This window comes from Sinocyclocheilus rhinocerous, unplaced genomic scaffold (assembly GCF_001515625.1).
Source record: "Sinocyclocheilus rhinocerous isolate Xijiao unplaced genomic scaffold, SAMN03320098_v1.1 scaffold167, whole genome shotgun sequence".
Classification (NCBI taxonomy): Eukaryota; Metazoa; Chordata; class Actinopteri; order Cypriniformes; family Cyprinidae; genus Sinocyclocheilus; species Sinocyclocheilus rhinocerous.
The window spans coordinates 501745-520250 of NW_015634008.1; the positions used below are offsets into that span (position 1 = coordinate 501745).

An 18506-nucleotide genomic window follows, 5' to 3' on the forward strand; every position below is an offset into this window, starting at 1 on the left:
ATTTAGGACTACTGTTTTTAGATTTACTAAATATAGTAGGCAAATATTTTTTTCAAAATGCACTGAAAATCTAAACCTGAGGAACAGTAATAAAAGTTTTACTAAGTTTTAATAAAATGATTTACAGTGATGCTGTTTGCTAGCTAGTACGCTGACCATCCAATCAAAGGACGAGAAAATGCTGATGTTATGGTTAGCCAGCTAGATGGCCCTGGTGCTGCCAACTCTAAATCTGATTAACGTTAGTTAAAGCAACAGTTTCATTGCCATTAATTTAAGCTAACAGACGCCTGCACTGTTGATTCTAAAGGCCTTAAGGCAGATTTCTTTGACCCTGGCAACACGATTGCTGAAATATATGATTGGATAAAAGCTATAATATAAACATACACTGCTGGAAGCAGTGCAACCAAGAGAAAAGCTATGAAATGAAGAGAATAGACTATTGGAAATAATTTAATACACATTCATGGAAAAATATATTAAAACTAAATCAGTGATTCTGATAGTGTTTAACTGATATATATATATATATATATATAAATGTTGTTGTTTTTTACATGGCAGGTGGAGCAAGAGTTTATTTATTATGTCCATGACAACACAGAGACCTTAGAGGACCACTTTACTGTCACAGCAAATGACACAGACCTGCGGAAACACAGTGCACCATGGACTGTTTATGTCCAGATCACAGCCGTCAATGACGAGCCTCCAGCCATTACTGCCAACAGGGTTGTCAGGGTGAGATTACTATATATAAACTTCTTTTTATGACTGAAGTCATCTGAGGTCCCAGTCTGAGAATGTTTTATGGAGTATGAGAACTCTGCGGAGATCTGGAAAAAAGATTTGTGTACTGTTTTAATATTTCATTGTGTGGGTTCTGACATTGTCTTTGGTCTCTATCAGTCACAGAAGAATACAATACGGACGAGTACAGAGACGAGTACACAGTTGTTTCTGAGACCCATAAGGCCAAGCTACTAGTTGTAGACATGTAAATTATTGGCTTCAACTTTAAGAGAAGTCTAAGTCACAGATCACAGACCATCAGGGACGGTCAGAAGGGCTGCTCTGCATACTTCAGATTCCTCAAGGCATTTCAGTTTCATGGTTTTTGAACTTCAAGGATTTTTCAGCTTGAAAGATCCTCAGAAATGGTTCACAAAAGTACTTTGGCTCCTAAGTCCTTTGGCTTTAATTATTGAAATGACACAGTTTTAAATGGTTTTGCTTGTTGATCCCAAACACAAAGATTTAATAAATATTTCAAATGCCCACAAGGTGGCTCACTACAACTTTTAAAATGCATGTTTTTTTTAAATTACAAATGAATATTTCTTATTACAGTCTGATTTATTTATTTCAGTGCTTTGTATTCAGTTGCTTGACAGGGGTTTAGAGAAATTAGATGTTTAGATATCCACAAGAAATTGCAAACGGCATGTTTCTTTTCTTTTCTCTAAACTTTTAACTTGGCCCTCTAATGATTAAAAAATAGAACTGTATGGTTTGGTTGTGCTTCAGCACTGCTGCTCTGCACAGATGAATGTGGTTCGATGTACTGATCTACACATTGATACAGAATATCTTATCCGAGCAGATGGGCAAATAAAACATTTTTGTTTTTGTTTTTGTTTTTACAACCAGTGATTCCTCAAAGAGTTTGCCTTTTTGGATGATCCATAATCCATAATTTTCAGAGTTTTGCAGAGCTTTTCACACTTCTCCCAGACAGAGCTATATTTTTCTGTGCAGATATAACTTGACACCCACAGACAAATGCCGTATGTATGCAATTTCCCGTAAAATATGTCCCGACATTTCTAAAATATAAATTATTATTACAGACTTATTAAAGTGTATTTGGGTAAAGTAAAAGCATGATTTAGAAGAATTTTTGCACCCTCTCATTAATAACAATATTGGAGTTTTTTTTAGCTGAAAGACTGTTTCTCTCGATTTCTCCTGATTCTTGATTATCCTGATTCCTCTTTATACAGTACAGTACACGTGTACATATACTGTATACAAACTTTGCATACAGTTTTGAACCAAAAATATGTTGTAATCAGCAAGAGTCAGGATGTCTCCTTATCTTCTCTGTGTACTGTTCTTTGGAATCTGATTAGGAGATCAGCATTCATATTTGTTGAGTTAAGCTTGTTTTCCCCAAACTGTGTTCAGTTGGAGTGAGATTCAATGAATGGACCATGACTTAATATGAATAAAGGTATGAAACTCCGAGCACAGGAGAGTTTCTCAGCAGAAATGTGTCATTCAGGGGTTTCAGAATTTATGGCCTGGTTTCACAGACAGGGCTTAGTTTAAGCCAGGTTTAGGCCATAGTTCAGTTAGGACATTTAAGTATCTTTTATAAACGTGCCTTAGAAAAAACATTACTGGTGTGCATCTTGAGACAAATCGATAGTGCTAACATATTTTAAGAGACATGTCAGTGCAAGTTTCTTACTGTTAAATCAGAACAGACGTGCATTTTAGTCTGGGACTAGGCTTAAGCCTTGTCTGTGAAACCGGGGGTATATTTAATAAATTTTACCATTCAGGCTAAGCTGTCTGAATAAACTACAAACATTTCCAGCACTAATCTGTGCCTCTTTATTTGTCTAATTGTTTACTCAGGTGTGGGTGGACTCCATCACAGAGATCACCCCAGAGGATCTGAAGGCAGAAGATGAGGACACACTTCCTGAGCAGCTGGAGTACATCATAACCCAACCCAGCAATGGTCACCTGGCTCTAAAGACTGCCCCCAACAGGCCTATCATGAACTTTACTCAAGCTCACATTGACAAGCGGCAAACGCTTTTTGTACATAGTGGTGAGATATCATACACAACCTTCTTAATTTATAAAAACAATCATCACATTATCAGACCATTTTCACAAAAGCTGTGCAATAGTGTGTCATGTTAAACCACTAGATGTCAGTGTTGTGCATTAAATCATAGCATACCACTGTTCCTCCTATGCTTGTCTTTTTTAGCTGAAAATAGCCTTGCCTGTGATGGTGGCAGGGAATAATTAGTTTGGCATGCAGTTTGGACGTGGTATACACCATCCAATGGATTCAGTTCTGAAAAATAAATCAAATTATTTATGAAAGGAGTAAAGATTGAGTTTTAGCCTTTAAAACTGTATTTATACCAAAATATTCTAAAAAAAAAAAAAAACACAGACTTTGCCAACTGTGTCTTCATTATTTTTCATTTATTTAATTATTTTAGTTCTTCCATTTATTTATTCTTTTTTTTGTGACATTTTTATGTAAAGTAAGCTGTGCGTAACGTGAGATCACATAATAATGTCTCTCTGAGGTTGCAGTGCATTGTAAGCTAGATACCTGGAAATGTTTGCTCTCTTTTTCTTCTCAGGCCCCATGGCAGGAGGCTTCAACTTCCAAGTAAATGATGGTGTGAACTTTGCTCCCAGGCAGATATTCAGTATTACAGCTCGTGCCCTGGTTCTTAATCTAGAGAAGGCTGGACCTCTTAAGGTGTTTCCAGGTAACACTGATTAACATGAGATGAACTTCAGCAGTGATCTGGTATATTCTGTCACACACAGATTATCTGTAAGGAAATGGTTTCTGTGATATCAAATATTTGATGATATCAAGTATTAAAAAAATAATAATTTTTAGAGACAGCACTTTAGATCCCTGTCAAAAAAAGTCTTCATTTTGTATGGAATCTTAGTTTGCTTAAGTTCCAGAGATGATATCAAGTATTAAAAAAATAATAATTTTTAGAGACAGCACTTTAGATCCCTGTCAAAAAAGTCTTCATTTTGTATGGAATCTTAGTTTGCTTAAGTTCCAGAAAATATTGGGCTCTCCATCTCTTTTTATGGAGTTAAGAGTAAAATAACATGTCATGTTACAGCAGTGAGGTCAGCATCTGGCTGCCTCGCATGCCAAGTCAGAGCATCAGATTGACACATCCTTTCCACTCTGTATAAAGTCAACAACTCTGTCTCCACCCATTCATAGCCAGTTAAGACTCCTAAGCCTCTGAGCATCAACACAGTGTTTCATGGTTTCTTAATCTTAGAGCAACCCATCCAAGTACTGTAATAGCAAAATGGTTTTAACTGTCGGGCTATAAATAGCCTTGGAACACTGAACCAGTCACTGAAAAAAGTCCCTAAATTATTAGACTACACTCATTTGCTTAATTTTAAAAACACTTTGTCACATGTCACATTTAAAACCAGAGCTTGGAAAAATGGCATTGTCTGAGAAAACAACATCTGCTTTCAATTTTATAAATGGCTATAGAAACACTGAACTAAAAGGTAACATCTGAAATAGTTGTATCTGTTATGTTTCACAGAAGTGTTAACTCTTAAGGACCTGAATTTATTTGTTCATGGAGTTCATTAGTCTTTATTTCCCCTTTCCGTCTTTTTTTGCTTTATTCCTAATTCATTTTTAACATGGGTAGGAACTTGGAACACTATTAAATAAATAATTAGTAATTGATAATAAATTAACAGAAAGCTTGACCAGAAGACACAATATTCTGTTAGAATTGGAGCCGCTTTGCGTCCATGTGTTTTAACAAACGCTTCTCAACACCACATCCTGTCAAGCTGTTCTTGTGGCCTTTGTGCTGAGTGGGTCGCCAGGGCCTCTTTCAAATGGTTAGATACAACAGAAAACTATGAATACAGAAACTGTGACCTTCAGTTAAGGTCTTGATAGGAATCGGTAGATTATTTTAGCAAAAACCTTCCTGTCATATATCTTGTAGTTCTTCGAGTACAGTCACTCCAAATGTGCTTAAACCTAAAAGTGATCTGAAACTGGATCCTGAAATGCTTGCCCTCCTTCAATCTTTCACCGTGTTTACACGTTTGAAGCAAATATAGCTTGCAAATTTGTTTTTGGTTGTAATTTCTGGTTCAGATGCACTTCTTTTAAACCTCACCGCAAAAAAGCTAAACACTCACATTTCAAAGCACACGAGCTACTATACACCAGACAATGTGGTTTTGTTTATAGTCTGTACCAGACCAATGTGTTGTTTTGTCAGTTTTCAGGGCTATTCTTATGGTGTGTGTGTGTTTTTCTCATCTAGGCTCCTTATCTTTGATTTCAAACAACATTCTTCAGACTGTAACCAATGACGATACCGACATCTCAAACAGAACCATATATTTTACTGTGATCAATCCCCCAAAATTAGGAAAATTGGTCAATTTGAAGGCAGACAAGACCACAACTGATATTTCATCCTTCACACAACAAATGGTGAGTGTTGCTAACCTCTTTTTCCCAAGTCAGTGCCATGCATATCAGAGTGCAGGACAATGAATTATAAATTTACTTTAACTATGAGCATAATCTGAGAGCCTGTCATGTCAAGTTAAATGTGACATGTCCTAGTTAGCCGGCTCAAGATGAATTGCTGCTACTGCTGGAACTTGTGCTGATAATTCAAACATGCAATGACACAATTGATGATATGCAGAAAGAGTAATGATAAGAATTAAATGTATCATATCAAGAAATATATTTTTACAGTCATGTCCAAGACTTTTTTTGAGGATTTGGGGGGCATTTGTTGTTTTTATCATGTTTTATTTTTTTTTCACGTTTTATGTATTAGTAACTCATGTAACTTGAATCATTACAGGTGGATGAGGGTGAAGTAGCATATCAGCAAAGTCATGGGACGTCTTTGGGATGGTCAGCGCTAGACAAGTTCACATTTACTGTGTCCTCTCCACCTGCCACGCTTGAAACCCAGATGTTTGAAATGGACATTTCTTACGAAAATATTGGACCTGAACAAAGTTCTGTGCTCCTCAAAAATAAAGGTACAGTATGAAAATCTGACAAAACAATTAATATCACCTAGTACCTATTAATATTACCTAGTTACCTATTTACTGTCAATAACGTTGTATTATATGATCAAAAATACAATAAAAACTGTAATATTGTGAAATATTATTAAAATTTAAATAACTGTTTCTATTGTAATATATTTTTAAATGATATTTATTCCGTTATTCCAAAATTGAATTTAAAAAGTCATTGTAATAATGCTGATTTGAATCTCAAGAAAAATGTATTATATTTTGTGGAAACCATGATACATTTTTCCAGGATTTTGAACAGTTGCATATGTAGCTGTAAATTTAATAGGTATTTTCATTATGACTAATGTAGAATAGACTTTAAGTAAAAGCTTTAAAATGATAAGAATTTAAAAGGTAATATTGTAGAAATAGCCAAATGCACTCTAAATCTATCATTCTGACTGAAATGTCATGGCTTTTGTCAAAGAAAATGTATCATGTTGTTTTTTTATTATTATTATTCATATCCAGGTGTGGCGGTAACTGAAGGAGATAAAGTGCTAATTGACAAATCAATGCTGGATGCATCCAATCTCATGACGAAACAACCTGAATCCAAGCGCAGCTCTTATGAGGTTTGGTATCAGGTCACATCTCTTCCAAAGCATGGTGTCATCGTGGTTGGGCAACGAAATCTTACAAAAGAAAAGCCCAATTTCTCTCAGTTCGTCCTTAACAAGTATGGAATCACATACCATCACGACAACTCTGAGACCACCCATGACCCTTTTGACTTTGATGTGTATCTGAACATAAAGAGCGAACCACCAACCCGCCCCCTAGATACCTCAGAGGTTGTGTCAGAATCATTCAACATCACTATAATCCCCATAAATGATCAACCGCCTGTTTTGAAGACCAAAGCTCCCAGCCTCAAAGTCGTTCAAGGAGACACCGTGGCTATCGAGCCCAACAACTTAAGTGTGGTTGACCTGGACAACCCACCAAGTGAAATCCAGTACACAGTGATTAGCAAACCTAGCAATGGTTTTCTAGCCATTTCAGAGTGCATGAACGAGTCAGTGGACTCCTTCTCCCAGGCTCAAATCAATAATGGAGAGGTGTTCTTCATCCACGATGGCAGTCCTTCATCTGGAGCATTCTACTTCAGCGTCACCGATGGCCATCATCGTCCGTTATATAAACTCTTCAATCTGGAAGTGGTAGAGATCACTGTTTCACTGGCTAACAACACAGAGGTGCTACTGGACCAGGGGCACACTTTTGTAACTCTCACACGGTCACACCTGGCCGCAGTGACCAATGGTAAAAACACTACAGTGCACTATAAAATCACAGTGCCGCCACAGTATGGTAAACTCTTACTAGACAATGAGGACGTCACTGTTTTCAGTCAAGATGATCTCCAGGAGGAAAAGCTAAGGTACCACATGGTCAACCTCGAGTCGTCCCATGATAACTTTGAGTTTGTGGTCTTCACAACAGAAGCAAACCTAACTAACCAAGTAGTGAACATCACTGTTAAACCCCTCATTAAGTACGCAGACGGGGCAACATTTCCTAACGGAGTTCGAATTAAGCTGAAGTCACATTTGCTGAATGTGTCTGAACTTGCTTTGTTGAGTGATAGTGACCCGTTGTTTGAAATGACCTCACCTCCGGAGAACGGCAGGATTGTCCGGGCGACTGGGAGCAAGGGAAAGAAAGCAGAATCTGTGGGATCTTTCACTTTTAGTGAACTGCAGCAGGAGATATTGGCCATTGAGTTGAAGGCGAACCTGACAGGCGTCCATGAAGTAAATGACTCTTTCAGATTTGTGCTTAAAGCCAATAACGTCCAACCTGCCAATGGGATTTTTGCTTTCAGCATCGTACCTCATGTTCCTACTCTGGTGATGCCAACGGTGATCCCAATAACCACGATCAGACCTGTTTTTCATAACCAAACCACTGCAATGAGCTTGTTTCCATCTTCAACAGCTCCACCTGTGCAGCCGTCGCACCGGGTGACCAAATCCGGTTCAAGACTCAAAGGTCGCAACCGTTGGGGTAGTTCAAACAGCATTGACACGGGTACTACTAACCTAAAACCAACCCATGAGGTGGAGGAGATTTATCCCATAAATAATACCCCAGTAAAAGTAGAGTCAGTTTCCCAGACAGGCTCCTCCTCAAACTCAATGATCATCCTTTTGCCTCTTCTTGCTCTTCTGCTTCTGGTCATCATTGTGGTTGTGTTGGTGCTGCTCTTAAGACGGAACTGGAGGAAGAAGCCGAAGCCTTTAAAGAGTAGTACATCAGGTGCTTCTGCTCATCCGGACAACCCATCCCATCAGGACCAGCCACAGTGGCCTGCAACCGTCCCCGTCGTAACGGTCACTCCTCTTACTCCAAGAAACGCGGGAAGTTCAACCATAACCAGACTGCAAACCAGAACGTATGGCACATCTGTGTGTTCTTTTGGAGACCTGGAGCCTGAAGTTTCACAGCTTTGCAGGACCACCAATCCCACCTTGCGAAACAATCAGTACTGGGTATGACCTTTGATCTTCAGATTTGTCACGGTACTCTCTGATAATCAGACTGAAATGTGATCGAAACACTACGTTCAAGTTCTGTGGCCCCACAAGTCTTAATTAACTGTTTGTTTGATGTTCTGCAAAAAATGGTATATTTTCCCATGAACCCAAATACTAGGGAAGAAAACATACATCTGAAGATTTGGGCATTACTTGCTAATTATGAAATGCTAGGAAGTTCATTAAATATTACAAACAACAGAATTTTTAGTCACAGTGTAACTGAAGTAGTGACTTAAGATTTTTTTCTTCTGTTATTTTGATGTACATTCAAATGAAATGGATTATCAAATGTAGGGCAGGGACTTGGTTCTATGCATTGGTTGCTGATTGGATGGAGGCAGATCTGAATGCATGCTTGCAGTTAAATATAAGAAGGGGGCGGGGTTTAAGTTGTCTAAATGATTGAAAAAGCCCAGCATGTCACCAGAGAGAAGTCTGTCCTTTCACCAGAAGATTGAGTTAGGACATATTGATTACAAATTACAAGCTCAAAGAAATGGTATGAAAACAATCATTCACAATGAAATCAATAACACGCATTAAGAAAACAGATGAATTTCCATTTCATGCCAACTTTTTGTTTTTTTTAATCCTCTTTGGCAAGCTAAGTATTTGAGAAAGTTCTGTTGTATTTTTTTTGAGGAAGTTCTTTTGTATTTCTGTGCATTTGCTAGATGCACAAAGTCATTTGTGAAGACACAAGTGATGCTGAGTGTTTTCATTTGTGTGTCTACCTCAGACCAGACGGCCTCATAATAAGAAAATGACAAAGTCAAAACGAAAAACAATGTATTACACTGAAATCATTTCATTGGGATAACATTAAGTGGTACTATGTTTTGTATACTGAAACTATTTAAAGCCGTAAGGATATTTATTTATGATTTTAGAGTTTCTAAAAAATATTATAATTACATTTATTCCGGCACTGAGAGAATCTATGTGTGGTGTGCACATTTAAACGGCACAACTATGTATATTTTGGGTACGTTTTACTTTGTGTATTACATATATGTGTGTGTTATAATTGAAGGTTTATAAAAATGTTTTTGTACTCTCAGGAACTTCCCCTTAGAAGTAATATAATACAGCTTTAAATGATGCAATGTGATGAAACCACTGGATTCTTGCCACTGATCTCTTTGTGGTAAATGAAACACTGTTGCTTGATTTGAACTACATATAGTATCCGAAATATGAACTAATTTCAGTATATTCAATTAATTGTAGCATCTGTGGTCATATCGCTACAGGTATTAGTATAGTTTTTCAATACGCTGTATGTAACATAGCATTTCTGTGCCTACACTGATATCTGTATTGTACAAAAATGTCAGTGTGGATTTTAAACAAGCTGAAATGAAATACATTGTATTTACAGTAGGTTCAGTTCTTCAGAAATATTTTTCTGTCATTGCATATTTTTCCTCATTTATGAGCCATTTGTCTGATAATAGTTCTGTTTGTCAATAAATGGAGCATGTTCTGCAATCCAGCCTTCTTGACTCCTGTCAGCTCTACCTGAATAAGCAAAATGTGATCAAATTAAATCAATATAGAGCTTATTTCACATGCAATTTCTTTGTTTAGATGGATGTTATGGCTTTTTATTAAGCATTTTTACCTTACACGATCTAGAGCTTATCTCCTTTTAGATGGTAGTAGAAATCACACAAAGATTAAAAACAGCGAGGTGCCTCTGGAGATGTAATTGCTGTGATACTTCATTCCTCGTATTTAATTACTGTGATTTCAGTTAATAGGCGCTAAAATTGGCTTTTTTTAACCGCTTTCCAGATGCACGCTGCTGCTCAGTTCATTTAATGAACGGCTCATTTGGCCAGAAAGTGTGTTTGTGATTAAAAGCAAGAATAAAAAAAGAAATAGATGCTATTAATATTAATAAAAAGTCACTAGTATTTTATTAGGCTATCATAATATAAAATAATACAATAAATGTAATAATAAAATACATTCTTTGTCACAAGCAGCATGAGTGGGATAGAATATTGGTGTTGCAACTGGTTTGCGTTACAAACAATGCAATGGTGACAATCCAGTGAGTCTGCAATGTGCTGACCTTACAAACGTGACACTGTGAAACCGCTTCAGTTAAGAACATCAGCGTCAGGATGATTCACACTGATATGCATCAGAAAATGGCCGACAAGTCACCTTGACAGTGGCTTATCTGCTTATTCTGTGATTTAATTACGTCCAGACTGTATAATGTCAGTGCATGAAAGGAAACAACACCTAAATCAACTTCAGAACTACTCTTCATTGTGCCATCGAAAAAGTTTGACAGTACAATAGCTTTATAATCATGTAAAATGATCTCTTGATATATTGCATTTCAGTGATTGGGCAAAAAGAACAAAAGGCTAACCCTATAAACGAATCCCATTGTGTAGAAACACATTATCTATTATCTGTAATGATTTTCCCTCCTTTTTCTATAGTAGTAGAGCTAATTGCTGTAAATGAGTCCAGATTACTGTAAGAAAATGAGCTGGGCATGTTCGCACTTGGCTATGGTGACTATATGACTCATCCTGAGGTATGATTTGTTAAGGAGAATCCCAAGAGATGGAAACATAATTAGTTTAAGCCCTCCAGATCATGAAGAGCTGCCCAGCAACAGAGGAATCGCTCTCCTAGATCCCTGAAGTTTTAATTAGATTTTATGTCATGCGCGATGAATCATGCCAATAAGGTAAGAGAGTGTTTAAGGGACGTTGAGCCCCAATTAGTGCACTTCCAAATGTTTATATGTTAGCTCACCTCTAGCAGAAATGCAGATTTAAAATGTACAGTCTAGGAAAATTTGTGGAACTCATTGATGACTCATCCTGCATTACGCAGAGCTTTTTCCAATCAAATATTCTCGAATGAGAGCTACTTGGCACTAAAACCAATATGGTCTGGATTAGATTAGATTAGTCTGTGTTTTATTGGGATATTTTATCTCTCTTCCCATGAACGCAGTGTTATTTTTATACTACTATAAATAATATAATTTATATAATTCATAATATAAAATGTATATACTATTAATACATTTTAATGTAAGTTTAATCATTTTTATTTATTTATTTTTTACGTTTTTATGTGTATATTTAATTTCAATTAATGAAATCATTTTTTTTTTTGTTAACAAAAACACTAATGAATCCCCAAGTCTCTAATTGGACGGTTAAAAGGGTAACTGAATGCAGTACGTGCTGTTTGGTTTCCAGTGTTCGGTCAGTCAGTTAACACATGCACATGAAATTAACCCCAATTCATAAAGTACAAAGGGGAAGCCAGTTCTCCTGAATCATCTTAGACTGAGTTCTAAACTAAGTTCTCGACAATCTATCAAACACACCTGAACAGGGCCTTAGTAAACTGAGTCTAAATGTAGTATGGGTGTGAACTGCTACATTTGGAGATAGAATTTCACAGTTGTGGTGAGGATATCTTTACTGTTGAAAACACCATTATACACTTACAGTAAGTGAGTCTGCACAATTTTTAACTGGTGAAACATAAGCAGTTTAAATTCTTCTTCTAAAAAAAAGAAAAGAAAAGAAATATGTACAGGCCTTTGAGCGAACACATTAAAGTTTCTTGTTTCTTATTCTAGAGATTCAGCTCTCTGACAGGTCGATGGGAATCAATAGGGTGAATCAGGGTGACCTGGATCATTTTTACACTTTAGATTTCTGTAATTTATTATGACTGTCACTCTAACACTGTTTTGTGAAATGAATATCAAAAATGATGCATTGCCATCTTTGTCGTCTGAATTTAGTGATGCTTATTGAAAGAGAGCTAAATCATGCTTTTCTCAGGTTCTCACACTTCATTAACTGTGTGTGTGTGTGTGTGTAATCAGGGCTCTTGGCCAGCAGCCAGAGAGAGGAGGAAGCAGTCAGCGTTTTTCAGATATGAATGAGGCCCGGCTAGAGAGGGCTTCCTGTGTGGGGCTATAAAAACAACACAGCAGTGAAGAAGAATGCCCACCGCTCCCACATTCCAGACCTTTCTGCCAGGTCCGATCATCTTGTGAGGGACCTCTTCCTATAATATAGGCAGCAACATATTTTAATGCATGAAGACCCATTTATACTGTGATAAATGAAATATTATAAATATTATTTGGAAAATATTTATTCTTTTTAACACTTTTTTTAAAACGCTGTTTTTCTACTATTAGAGTTTTTTGAGAAAAAGAATTCTCAAAGAAAAGAAAATCTAAAAATGAAAATAAATATTATTTCAGAGCTCTGAGGAAAAATAGTCTAAAAAAATTAAATAAATGTATTTGAATTTTTTAGACCATTTTTTTTAATTTGAACATTTGTCAAGTCAAGTTTATTTGTACAGCGCTTTTCACGATACAAATCATTGCAAAGCAACTTTACAGCAAATTAAGTTTCTACAATATTTAGTGGTAGCTTACCAGTGGTGACTGTCAATTAATGTACATATGGCAGAAATGTACGGAAAAATCAATTTAAGACGTAATAAAACAATTCATTTTTTTTATAATACTAAGTAATACTCTTACTCTCGATACTCAGTCACCAGTGTCACGTGATCCTTTAGAAATCATTCTAATATGCTAATTTGCTAATTTTTCATTATTTTCAATGTTGAAAACAGTTATGCTGCAATCATTTTTTCAGGGTATTTTAAGAACAGAAAGTCCAAAAGAACAGCATTTATTTGAAATAGTTTTTCGTAACAACGTAAAAGTCTTTACTGTCACTTTTTAGCAATTTAATGCATCCCTGCAGAACAGACCTATTAATTTCTTGCTCAGATCCCTCCTTCAGTGCACGCCTATTGTGTATCTTTTGCTCATTTTATTATCTGCCAAACAAAGACTGAATGTTTGAGAAAGATTAAAATTAGAGTATCACAACTTAATATCATGACACTTTGAATGCAGTTAGTTTGAATGAGCCGCCCTTTATACTGTGATAAATGAAATATAAATATTATTTGGAAAATATTTATTCTTTTTAACACTTTTTTTAAAACGCTGTTTTTCTACTATTAGAGTTTTTTGAGAAAAAGAATTGTCAAAGAAAAGAAAATCTAAAAATGAAAATAAATATTATTTCAGAGCTCTGAGGAAAAATAGTCTAAAAAAATTAAATAAATGTATTTGAATTTTTTAGACCATTTTTTTTTATTTGAACATTTGTCAAGTCAAGTCAAGTTTATTTGTACAGCGCTTTTCACGATACAAATCATTGCAAAGCAACTTTACAGCAAATTAAGTTTCTACAATATTTAGTGGTAGCTTATCAGTGGTGACTGTCAATTAATGTACATATGGCAGAAATGTACGGAAAAATCAATTTAAGACGTAATAAAAAAGACGATGAACACTATTAACAGCAATTATAAAATAATTAAATGTGCAAAATAGCAAAATGTGGTAGTTCTGTATCGTCATGATCTATAGTGTCGAACGCAGCACTAAGATCAAGTAAAACCAAGTAAAACTATTAGTGTAAACAACCTAGCAAAAAATTAATAAATAAATAAAATAAAATAAAATAAAATAAACCCTAGTTTAGGTATAATGTAGTGTGTTTCTAATTCACTGGAGAGTGGGCAGGTCAAGTTAATGGTCCGTTGTGCACTGCCAGCATTACCTCATGGGATATCACTGCTTGTTATGCTTAAGGGCTGGTCACTGAAAAGTCAACGCTGACTCAAGTTTTTCTGCAAAGATACATTAACAAAGAGCTTGCTTGAATCGGCTGTATTTTTAATAGATATTTTTGGTCTGGTTTGGGAACTGATACTTATTCTAGGGTCTATATTAACTGCATTAAGCTGTCAAAACAGAAGAATCATATGACCAGACTGACAGAATTTATTTAAAACACACAGGAAGTGGGCTAAACGCATTTGACATTTGTGTGATTCACAACACTGAGCCAATCTGATGAAAGCTCACATGGTGCAACTCTATCAGAGCCTTGTGACTTGCTTCAGCATTTTTCTTCATTTTTTGAGTGATAATGTTATTTTCGAATGAATCACAGGCAAGCGTGCAGTTTTTAATAGAAGTAACAAATTCCTCTTTGTCAGTGGTGGGAAATAAACACCTTTAAGTGAATTTAGCAACACCTGCTCTTAAAGGGATATTTCACCCAAAAATAAAAATACTGCAATCATTTACTCACTTTCTTTCTTCAGTGGAATACAAAATATGACCTGTACTGTTTGGGTTGAAAGGAGTATGTTCCTGTGACTACTAGTTCCTCTTTGGATGCATAACAGCTCATTTGACCTAAAAATCTAATCAGAGCATGATTAATTTCTATGGTCAAAACCAAGGATACGACATCCAAACCCTGGAATCTGCAGTCACACAAGCAGCTGTCCCATGTGGAGTGGTTTTCTGGGGGTTTCCAGTAATGTCCATCCTGTAGGCTGTAAGAATGTTGTAGAGTCACATCCCCTCAGCAGGTCAAGTGCACATCAAAGCCCTGTGATTGAAAACAGAAGTTCAGGCAGCAAGCTCCTGGCACTGCATAGGTATGCTGGGAAATTGAAGCACTGCATGCAATAGACCAATAAATATTGCAGCATGTCAATGAACACATCAGCACTTCTTATCTGAAAAATCTATAGTGGAAAGGGCATGCTATTTGGATTCATTTAATGACATGCAATACATTTGGAATTATGGTTGTTTTTGACCAAATCTAATCCAAAATGAATAAGAATAAAATGTAAAAGAATTTTAAAGTATTTTGTTTTTCTGATTTCCGAAGGATCATGTGATACTGAAGACCGGAGTAAATTATATTAAAATAGAAGATGCCTATTTTGAGTAGTAATAATATTTCGCATTATTACTGTTTTTACAGTATTGGTGAGAATAAGAGATGTCTTTCAAAAACATTAATATCAAACCCAAAACATCTGAATGGCAGTACAGTTAGTAATAATGTCTTTTTAATCTCACCTGAGTTTATTGCTTTACGCTATATTTTCTATTTATTTATTTATTTTTTCGTTTGTGTGCTGGCTGTTTTTTTCCTGTTAAACCTGTATAAAAGCAATAAGTATCTCAAAAAAAAAAAAAGTTAAAACGCAATAACGCAGTTGTTTTTCTGCAGTTAGGTCAACCTCTGAGCCATTATAAACACACTCATGGCCTCGAGGTAATATGATAAACATATCAGTCATGTAACAAGGAACAACATCCACTGCATGCATTTCTTAAATAGGGTCCAGGATCAGCAATATAGAAAGCCATTTGCAAGTTAGACATACTGAGTGAGCTGCCTGCTATGAGATATGCTGGCAAGCAGCACTGACTGTAATGTTTTTCAGTTATTAGGGAGGAATTATAATTTTGTTTTCAGATAGGTTTTCATTCTGGCTCGTGGCATCGGCATTCCTCAAGAAGGTGGAACTAAAATGTAGTTTGATACGTGAAAGAATCTCAGGACTCCAATTTAATTGTTACAAACTGAAAACTCACTTATCACGAGTATTACGAATGACCTTATAGAATAAAATGTAATTTAAAAAAAAAATAAACATTTTAATAAATAAAATTAATATTGTAATAATCCCTTGGAGAACAGCTATTATTATGATTCCTTAATTATTTCCCTATTTATTTTATATTTTACATTCGATCGAATTTAAAGTGAATGTGGTATTTTTTTAAATTTACTGATACCATATATTGCTATATCAACCCTCCATCAGCTCCTTTGGGAGGAACTTGTGTTCCTGCAGTTGCAAACATTAAAAAAAATAAACATTTTAATAAATAAAATGGAGAACAGCTATTATTATGATTCCTTAATTATTTCCCTATTTATTTAATATTTTACATTCGATCGAATTTAAAGTGAATGTGGTATTTTTTTAAATTTACTGATACCATATATTGCTATATCAACCCTCCATCAGCTCCTTTGGGAGGAACTTGTGTTCCTGCAGTTGCAAACATCTGGAATGCATTTCCTGTTGAACCACTTAAAGCCAGCGTTCAGCATTCTGGCACCCACAGAGCTGCATGCCTTGTGCTGTGGCAAGTGTTCAATATGTGCTTATATTGTGACACTAGACGTGTGACCTGACTGGTGTGCACAACTTTAACGGTGTAGTCACATTCTAGCGCAATTACACAACAGATGCGCTCACACTGAGCAATGCTGCGTGACGCAGCCTAAACAGGAAGAGAGTGAGAAATTATTTGATCCAAACTGTTTCTGAGTTTGAACCAGTAAGAAAATAATTAAAACTCATGGTAAAAAAAAAGGTAAAATCACATTAAATGACCTCACTGGGGACATTAGTAACTTCATCAATAGTTACTGCCCTCCTAAGCATCACACCATTGTGTTTGATAAGCTCAAAACACAGTATTGCAAAATAAAGCAAAGCAGGATGTTTCATGTGTCTGGACTAGCTTGATACCGATGTTCTGGATCAATGTGTCTGTTTTATCAAGAAAATTTCAAAAACCTCTGGTAAAGTGAGGATTTTGAGACAGAATAACCCATGGCTGGCATTAGGAGGCTTGCTTGGCACACCTCCCAGAGACCCGTCCCGCTGAAAGCGGAGCATGCTTCAGTGTTTACAGCCAGTGCTGGGGAAAGCGGCTGTGCCGGGGCCAACTATAGAAGAGCAGGCAGGTCTGGCAAACAGACTGCGTTCCCACGGCTTAGCCTTGAAAAAGGCATTTGTCACTATTCACAGTGAACACTTCTCTCATTACCACATCACCAACAGATAAATCCCTCTTAACTGACAGCAATCACCAAACGTATTGTTACTGTAATGCTCCAAACATAGTAACAAACAGGTAGATGGTAAATCATGTCCATTATTTTGTATATTAAATTCTACATTGTATTCTATTTTTTAATAGATTTCTTATATACCCAAAGTGTTTATATTTGTATATATTTCATAAATTCAGCCTGTATAATCATAATATAAAATAATATATACTAATATAAAAATATTAGAACATAAGAATTAAAAGTAAGAAGAACAAATATTTAAAAAATAAATATATAAAAGATATATATATCTTTTTTTTTATATACTTAAATGAATTACATTTTTATTTTAATTCATATTTTAACTATTTTTTAAAAGTAGTCACTGCTTGAAAGTCCATGAAATGCCTATATCTTATAGAGTTTGTAAAAAACACTGTAGAAATATTGTAAAAATCTCATTCCTAAGGATATAACAGGTGTTTGTTGTGGTAAACAGGATTAAAAATGATCAGTGTTGAGAATGTCCTTTATTGCTGATGCAAATTAACAATCACAAGTGTCTGTTATTATTATCATGTACAACGTGAAAACATCTTTTCAGTCAAACCTCACGATAGTGTCGACAAAAACATCTGCATCCATTTTTACATTTTTCATGCATCAACACCAGTAAGAAGATGCGTTCTTAAAGGTGGGGTAAGCGATTTTTCAAAAACGCTTTAGAAAACTGATTCAGGCCGACTAGCAAAACAAACTTGTAGCCAATCAGCAGTAAGGGGCGTGTTTACTCATGATGTGGAGGAGAGAGCGTTCAGTGCTCCCATTAGCGAGCCGACCGACAGAAAGATAGAGATGGTGGATAAAAAACAAAAGAGCAAACCGTCTGCGGAACAAAAGAAGTCTTAAGGCATGAAGTAGGACCCGTGTAAATATCGGATCAGCTTTCCAGCACTGGAGAGAACTCAAGGAGCGGAAGGCCTGCGATCGGACGCCGAGGTTGCTTTGTTTCTTCTCGATAGGTGAGTGACACCGTGTCTGCGCCGCAACAGCTAAAGTCTGTCTATTACACTGGACGCGACAAAGCAACCGTTGAAAATCATTAGAAATTTGTGTCAGTACGTCATGAACAGAACGCAGCAGCAGTTTTCTGTCAGGGATTTGTCGTCTTGTGCCGCGCCGCATCCAGTGTAGACCACAGATATGTATATATACTGTATATATCTATGGTGTAGACAGCATCACTGATTATAATGAGTTCCATAGTATTTTGTCGCGCCGCGCGCAATGAGTCCCTTTTGGGGTAGGGGCG

The 18506-nt window shown here is 36.1% G+C and overlaps 1 protein-coding gene across 1 annotated transcript in view; it reads left to right on the forward strand.

Moving 5' to 3' along the window:
* Nucleotides 1-8475, forward strand: part of LOC107744873 (chondroitin sulfate proteoglycan 4-like) — a 16863-nt gene extending 8388 nt beyond the window's left edge. Inside the window, exons 4-9 of the mRNA XM_016558691.1 lie at nt 568-744; nt 2647-2845; nt 3399-3530; nt 5106-5278; nt 5664-5847; nt 6364-8475. Coding sequence (XP_016414177.1) covers nt 568-744; nt 2647-2845; nt 3399-3530; nt 5106-5278; nt 5664-5847; nt 6364-8393 — 2895 coding nt within the window. The 3' untranslated portion in view covers nt 8394-8475. The remainder of the gene's footprint in view (nt 1-567; nt 745-2646; nt 2846-3398; nt 3531-5105; nt 5279-5663; nt 5848-6363) is intronic.
* Nucleotides 8476-18506: the final 10031 nt, after the last annotated feature.